This window comes from Ammospiza caudacuta, chromosome 22 (assembly GCF_027887145.1).
Source record: "Ammospiza caudacuta isolate bAmmCau1 chromosome 22, bAmmCau1.pri, whole genome shotgun sequence".
NCBI lineage: Eukaryota > Metazoa > Chordata > Aves > Passeriformes > Passerellidae > Ammospiza > Ammospiza caudacuta.
The window spans coordinates 6,514,196-6,522,068 of NC_080614.1; the positions used below are offsets into that span (position 1 = coordinate 6,514,196).

Consider the following 7,873-nt stretch of genomic DNA (forward strand, 5'->3'; position numbering starts at 1 on the left):
AAAATAAAACATCTTCAGAGAGGCCTAAGGAGCCACCATCACACAGGGGTGTGTGTCCAGGCAAGCACAGACTCACCCACACACCTCAACCCAGCTCAGAACAAGAGAGCCTAGGTCAGAACCTCTCAGAAACATGAAAAGGAATTCTGAAGATTAAATACTCCTATGCATTACAGCTCACACACAGTGAACAGAGGAAGCATCTTCAAAAAGAAAGTTAACAGCAGGTTGTGGTTAGTTTTTTCCTTTGGTTTCCTTATTCTCCAAACAGACTATTTTCAGCACACATTAAAAGGCAGAGTATAAATAGGGCAATGTAATTTGGTAGCAGAAAAAAACCACCTTATTGCATATATGATCTCACAAGGTAGCTATTTCAGTGTGTAAAATTAATAATCATCTTATGTAGCTGAATAATCAGCTAAAATGTTAAACTTTCAGTGAAAATAAACTTTTTAGGTGTTGATGAGAACAGGTATCTGCAGTGACAGCAAAGCAAAAGACCCCAAACCCCTGTACAATACAACCTACAAGAAAAATTAATAACAGTGCAAATGTTTTTCCAGCCAACATATATAACTCACTGAAGCAACATGTTAAGTTAAAATTGGTAGTAAAATTCAAGGAAGAGATGTGGACTCTCTTCCATACAATAACAAGCTCATCTGCAATTACAGTGCCAATACAAAATCATTCTACTGCACACCTCTCTTCTTGTAAACTAAATTCAAGCCAAAGTTTTACACTAGAAATTGCATCCTTTGAAGAAGTCCTCATACAAATGCTACTGGTAAATCACACCTCAAATTCCTGGTTTTGCCAACTGTCACAATATTTGACTAATAACAACTCATGCTTGCTTCCCATAAACCACTTAGCAACAGGGGAAAGAACTGTTGCATTATAGATTACATTTCATCTATGCTATTTTACACAGAAGTAGATAATTTTTGGGGATGTTTGTGATTGGTTTCATTGAGTCTTATTTTTTTTTTCAAAGTTGTCTTGGCTATACTAACAACTTGTTCTTCATGAGCCATCATATTAAACTAGGAATTGTTTCTTCTGATAATGAAGGATAATGATAGGTTATAAATATAACCTATCTTTTAGGATAGGTTATATTTATATATTATATTTACATATATTTATATTTAAATATACTTATATATTTCAAGTTCTATTTAAATATATTTATTGCTAGGAATTTGTTCAGGAATTTGTTCAGGAATTTGTTCAGAACTTGGGATCTACTGTAATACTTACTTACTTTGTTCAGTAATTTATCTACTGTAATACTTATTTTGTTCAGAAATTTATCTACTGCAATAATTTTACTACTGTAATTTATCTACCAACTGCTGCCCTGAGGCACTTCCAAAACGAAATAAGCACAAAGAAGCACTTTGAAAACCTTCCCACAAAATACTGCAGAAGAATTTGAAATAAATTCCCAAGTTTTCAAAGTGCCATTCCCATTGAGTTCCCTCTCCCATGGATCCAGGGCTCTGTACCTTTGCTTGGGATGAGCTGTTTCCTTGCTTGGCACAATGATGACGTTGGCACTGTCACCCCAGAGAGATGCCTTTGACATTTTGGGAGAGCAAAGAGTGCCTGAGTGACAAAGGAGAGTGGCTGAGTGACAAAGGAGAGTGGCTGAGTGACACCTCCAGCCCAAAGCAGAGGCAATGATCCCTGGGCAGGCTGCCCAAGCTGAGCATGACGCACTCCAGGAGGCTCTGAGGTGCTGAATCTTCCTTGAGAAAAGACAAAGGACAGCAGCTGCTGGTCAGCGCTTCATTAGCTTTCCTTGAGGATGCCTAGGGTGAATATTGATAATACCATTGTCATTGATGGTTCACTGAAGGAGAAGCATTTGTACAGAGCATCCAGCACCAACAGTGAGATCATGCATCAAATCAGAGCTAATTACTGTCTGCAGTTTTGGAACAAGAGCTGCATGACTCAGATGAGGAGAGAGAATTCCTCTCTTGCTGCTTATCTCTCTCACAGGGAAGCACAGGGAAAGGGCAATAAAACACATTAGGTTAATTCTGTAGAGAAATTCTTTTGTCATAAACATTCAGTTCAGCAAAGAGAAGTGTGGAGAAAAAGGACTTGTAGTACAGATATTTGTTCAATAGTCAAGGCAAGTCAAACGCCAGCCCTCTCTGTGCACAGAAGAGAAGTTTAGGCTGGCAGGACCTCTGCAGGTCCTTCCCCACCTGCCCAACACCCACCTGTGCACTCAGGTGAGAGCATTTGAACACACACAGGGATGCCAAAGGCATTATCAAGCTCAATTTTGAAATTCTGTCCCATTCCATCCTTGGATCTATTCAAACCTGACTAGCCACACTCCTGGACCAGCTGTCCTGGCTGACTCTGCTTGGAGCAGGGGAATTGGAGTATGAGATTCCCAGATTTCCAACTTCAACCTCCTTCAGAGCCCACTGTGTTTAGCCCACCCATGGGGGGCTTGCTCCCCTGAGTTACACCTGCAGCAGAAATACTTCTGTTCTGTATGACTGATGCAGCCAATTTGAAATTAGTCTTAGGAGTCACAGGATGTAAAATATAAAAATTAATCTTCAACAGGAAATGTGAATAAAGGAAAAAGATGAAAAGCAGGGAAGTTCTCATCTTCTGCGACTTAAACTTATCACAAAATTCAGCATAAGGAAACAACTTTAGTAACACTAGTTGGATTTCATAGTATTTTGAAGAGCATCTGAAGACAAAAGCATTTGAGTAGAGAGGCAGAAAAGTAACACACCATAATTTGTTGCAAAGAGGCATTATCTTCTCACCATTAAAAGGAAAGAATATTGCCATGAAATTACCTTTTTTTTTGTTATTTTCAAGGCTCTATACAGTTGGATAAGACACTGCATAGAGAATGGAGGGGAGGGACCAGTCCAGTCAGTCCTTGCTCTATGATATGATAAATCAAATTTTAAGTAAAGGAAACAAAATAGGCTAGATGGAAGGAAAGAAGGACTAAAGTGATGAGATGACATAAGGCAACTCCTGTGGCAGCATTAGGCAAAAGCAATGGGCAAACAGGGGAAAAACCTTGCTAACACACTCAGAATTAAGTAGTTAGTTCCAACTGAAAGAGAAGATAAGTGAAATGGAAAATGGTCTTCCAGTCTACAGAGGGACCTGTGTTTAACATCAACCCAAGTAGTTTATATGTACCAAGAAGTCTCCAGATGGAAGCTGCACTTTCTCTGCCAAGACAATTCTCTAGGGCACCATTGGATGAGGTCTTCCCAAATAAACAGGTGTGAAATTCTGCAAGAGGCAGCAAAACAAATTTAAAAATTGAATTCTCCTAGTATTACCTATGTAAGTTAACAAGCTTTTTCAACTCCCTCTCTTTTTTACTTTTTTTTCTGGCACAACAAATACAACACAACACATTCATCCATCTCACAAAAGAGAGAGGGGAAAAAAAAAGTGCATTTCATATCAGATGCTTTGCGTCAGGACTGCTGAGGCTCATAAATCAGCTGTCTATTGCCCTGGTCATTTCAACCAACGTCTGACCCTTTGATAACTCATGATTTATAACTCAAAGTTACTTTTTTTTAAATGCCAGATTTATAAACTTTACTGTGCTTGGTTTGATATAATATCCATTTTGTACACCAAGCTATAAGACAGTAAATTTATTGTCTATGAACTGTTACCTTGAAAAATTACATCAATGCAAAGTGGTTTCCATTTAGAATCAATGGGCAATAAATTCATTGGATTTTTTTCTGAAGGGGGGAGAGAACATGATGGTGTTTATGAGGTCATGAGTGGCTATATAATGGGAGAAACTGGGAGCTGAGGCTACAGTTAGCCAGGAGTTCTGAGTTTCAGGGTTAGACACAACAGAACATCCAACACAGCAAAGATGCATAAACTGATACTCTGCTGTCTCATTATCATCTGCTTCTCCTGTCCTCTCTTGTCTCTCCCCATCATCAATGCCAGTGAGATGTCTTACCAACACTCAGGTAAGAGAATTTTGATTTTAATGGTTATCATGCATGGGTTGGAGCAGGGAAAGCAGCAGTGTGCTTTCCAAGGGGCCTGGATCTGTGCTGCTCAGCTGCAGGAGAAGCAGGACAGCAGCAGCACAAGGGACACAGCAGTGGGTGCTGCTCTTGCACAATGGGGAGGTTGGGTGCCCTAAATGGTTCCCCCTGCTGCTTTGAGATCCAGGGAACAAAAGGATGCACTGAGGAGAAAAAGGTATCTGAGCCTTGCAGCACTGAATGTGAGCTGGCATTCAGTGTCTGAGCTCTCATAGGCATTGGGTGACTTAAACAAGCTTGGCTGTACAATCTCTCCTGTTTCTACTCTTTGAAATAAGCTATTTTGTGTTTAAAAACAGGGAAACCTAGTGCTAACATCAAGAACAGGCAAATCTCTCTTACACTATGTATTGAAAATGCTCTTTGTTTGCACTAATTCAAATTTAGCCCAGGAAAAGAATAAATCTTTGCTTGAGAAAGTGATGCTCAAAGTTTGAAATGGCTCAGAAAAAATGCACAGCAGAATCTGGAAGGTTGCTCTCATCAGACCTGACTGGTACTGGAAGACTTTGTGAAATGAGTTCTGAAAGAACAGGCAAACCAACCCAGAAGTTATTGCATAAAGCTGATTATTAAAAAGTGGCTGTTCTTACCTGCTTTGCAAGAGCTGCTCTACTGCTTTATAGGTATCAACAGTCCTCAGTCTGCTCTGAAAATCTTGGGCTCTCTAAGCCAGCATCTCATCAAGCCTTCCACAATGTAATTTGCATTTCCAGGTACCCCTGACTCAATATCTGAGTAATATCTGTCACATCATAGCTGGCTCTAGCCATGATTGCATTAGGTTCAAGTCACTGTGCTCAGATCTTCCTGCTAATGTAAAGAGTCTCTGGGAGGGAGAAGACAGAAGAGGAACTGTCTTAAAGAGGGTTGGTTTTGGGTTGGGTTTTTCCTTTTTTAAATATCAAAGCAAATTTACCTCCTAGCAGTGCTCTGATTTAAAGAATAATCCATGGTCAGAGATGCAGATTGTCTCCACTCAGCACTGGGAAGTTTTTGTATTCTTATTTTGAGTCCTATAATGAAATCCCTGCTGTCCTTTGCAAATGTCCTTTTATGCAGTGAGTAAACTAATAACAGGCACGTCCAAGGTCCTCAAATTTCTGATCTTTGTGCAAGTTTTTGAAATGTTGGGAGATTATTTCAGTTTGTTTTCTTACATGTCCATGTGAGGAGCTACAGTCACATCCATCCCTGCAGGTCAGAGCAACTGAAACTCCAAAGGGTCACCTACAAGTACAATTACAAAATTATATTAATCTGCCCAAATAGTGTTTGATGATGACAGCCTCTGGTTGCCCACAATTTTGGATGGCTGCTATGTATTACCAAAGACGAAATTTACTGCTCAGATTACAAAAACCCAAGTTACCTGGAATATTGCACTGCTAAGGGATTCTGTTGGCAAAGTGCCTTGGGGCACAGGCTAGCACAGAATTCTGAATTCTTTATGCATAGATAAATTAATTCTATCAGCTACCAGCAAGCTGTAGTGTTGGAAAAACTGGTAACATCTGTACTGGTACACACATTTAATGAGAGATGGCTGAAATGCACCAAGAAGCACGGCTATCAAAATAAATTGTAAGTTTTTCTACCTTTGTTCCTGCCCTTCCACAACCTCTACTGCATTTAGTAATTGCAAGACTGAACAGGTAAATAGGTATTGAACAGGAAGTTTTGCCTTTATTCATAGGAAAGTTTTGCCTTTATGCATTCCTGCGGCACAGGAACAAGTTGATAAATAAATGAAAGTATAATTTTTAAAATTACATCCAAGTCTGGGCTGTGCACTGGAAGGATGAGGTTGAGAGTACCTCAAGTGACAGGAGGGGCTACTGCTGTCAAAAACTCTTGTAACAAAACTGCCAGAGAAATGAGAATCTAAGATTAACATCACTAAGGTTTCTCTTTTCTCAAAGCTTTGGAAGGAAAGGAATACAAAACCAACTATCCCCTATTAGAAGAGTTAAATAAGGATGTGTGGTTGGTGCTTTCATGAAAATCTTTAACAGACCTGATGAGAAATCCCCTGGGACAGACTGAAACAGGGATGCAAAGCAAAAGACTCACCCTGTGCCTGTTTCTTGCCTTGGCAGCTGATGAAGACTCGAGGTTAAACCTGGAGAGGTTGGGCAGCTCCTCCCTGCTCCAGCTCCTGCCAGAGCTCCTGGGGACCCTGAGTGAGGACAGCAAAGCAGGTGAGCATTCACACAGCACTGGGAGTGCCCATGGTTCACACCTCCAGCTCCCACAGATATCACACCCCAGCTCCAAGCTGTTTGCTAAAATACAATGTTATGTGTAAGTAACAGCTGTCAATAAGTTAAGTGGAATTTTGGGGAAGCTGCTGAGTAGCAATGCCTGCAGCTCAACATCACCTCAAAATCTCCAAATGAGTGCTGCAAAACTTCCAGACAGCAAAACCAGGGCAAGGAGAGGATGGGCCTAAGAGGAGCTGGCAGACAAAGAAAATAGCAGTCTTAGAAAACATCAATACTTGCAGAAAGTGCAGAATCAGTGGCAATGGATGGTTTGGAAAGCAATAGGTGTTACCCTTGGATATTCCACTCCAAGACCTCTGTCAGTTGTAGCATTCTGGCACATGAGAATTACTTGCCTAATTCATGATTTCTAAATGCTAAAACATTTCATTGTGTCTTCCCTTTAACAGGTCTTACCCCCAGCAACTACAACCCAGAGGAAAATATCAAAGAGGTAAGTAAATAACCATCTGCCACTGAAACAAGAAAAATAAGACTAAACTACATAGAATTGTTACCAAGAAATCATTTCAGATCAACAGACTTCACAAACAGTAGAGACTAAAGTAGCATGCCACAGTGTTCTTGAAGCTGGAATCACTTAGCAGTTAGACAGGCAAGGGAGAGGGGGAAAATGGAAAAAACAAAGAGAGCAAGTAATCTAGATTAAAAAAAAGTGGAGGGCTTAGAATTAAGGGGTTTTTTTGGTGGGTTTTTTTGGTGTGCGTTTGTTTGGGGGTTTTTTTTTGTTTTGTTTTTGGGGTTTTTTCCCCTTCTCTAAGTAAAGGCCAATTTCCAGCTTCATCAGCCCAGGCACCCAGGCACCATTATTTGCACCGCCACCACCTCCAGCACAGGTTACACAGCATGATCAGCTCTGTTATGAACCATTATGTTCATGGAGAACATCATCCCTGTTCACTTCCTGCTGAATTAAACACCAATGCAGAGAACAGGGCTGGGTTTTAGTGGCACATGCAAAGCAGAGGTTTCCCAGGGCAGTCCCCTCCTTCCCCAGTGGGAGCACAGGGTGCTCAGGGAGGGTGGAGGATGGACTTTCCCACTGGGAACCACCCCCATAACCTCCCCAGTGCTGTTTGATTTCAGAATTTCTACAGGAACCATCCTCAAAATGCTTTCCTGGGCCGCCTCCTGACCAAGGACAGGAAACAGTACAAGAAACGTGGGAATCTTTCTGAGTGCTTCTGGAAATATTGTGTGTAAACAGGGAACTCCCTGACTGGCTGCATAATTTATACAGATGGCTGAAAACATGTATATAGATGAGCTTGATTCAAAATGGGAATGAAGAACCATGAAGGCAGCACCTAACTTTAGACTCTCTGTTACCTGGAAATGAATAAATTCTTGATGTTTTGCAATTATGTTGTGAGCAATGTAGTAATTTTTTTAGAGCTCAGCACAGCACGAAGGAAGTAATGGGAGGAAGAGAGAAATACACAACACAAAGAGAACTTGGGCAGGGGAAGGAAAATTCCCATGGGGTTCTGTGAAAAC

At 40.8% G+C, this 7,873-nt stretch overlaps 1 protein-coding gene across 1 annotated transcript; it reads left to right on the forward strand.

Annotated features, from left to right (window-relative positions):
- Positions 1-3,907: 3,907 nt before the first annotated feature.
- On the forward strand, positions 3,908-7,579 carry UTS2 (urotensin 2). The gene is made up of 4 exons (XM_058818915.1): positions 3,908-4,010; positions 6,191-6,292; positions 6,766-6,809; positions 7,463-7,579. The coding sequence occupies exons 1-4, from the start codon at positions 3,908-3,910 to the stop codon at positions 7,577-7,579; spliced, it is 366 nt and encodes a 121-aa protein (XP_058674898.1).
- The last annotated feature ends 294 nt before the right edge of the window (positions 7,580-7,873 follow it).

Excerpts from the sequence above, each read along its gene's own strand:
- UTS2 (XM_058818915.1), top strand. The coding sequence starts at position 3,908 with ATGCATAAACTGATACTCTGCTGTCTCATTATCATCTGCTTCTCCTGT. Across the intron at positions 6,293-6,765 it reads GAGTGAGGACAGCAAAGCAG|GTCTTACCCCCAGCAACTAC; the intron begins GTGAGCATTCAC and ends TCCCTTTAACAG. Across the intron at positions 6,810-7,462 it reads CAGAGGAAAATATCAAAGAG|AATTTCTACAGGAACCATCC; the intron begins GTAAGTAAATAA and ends GTTTGATTTCAG.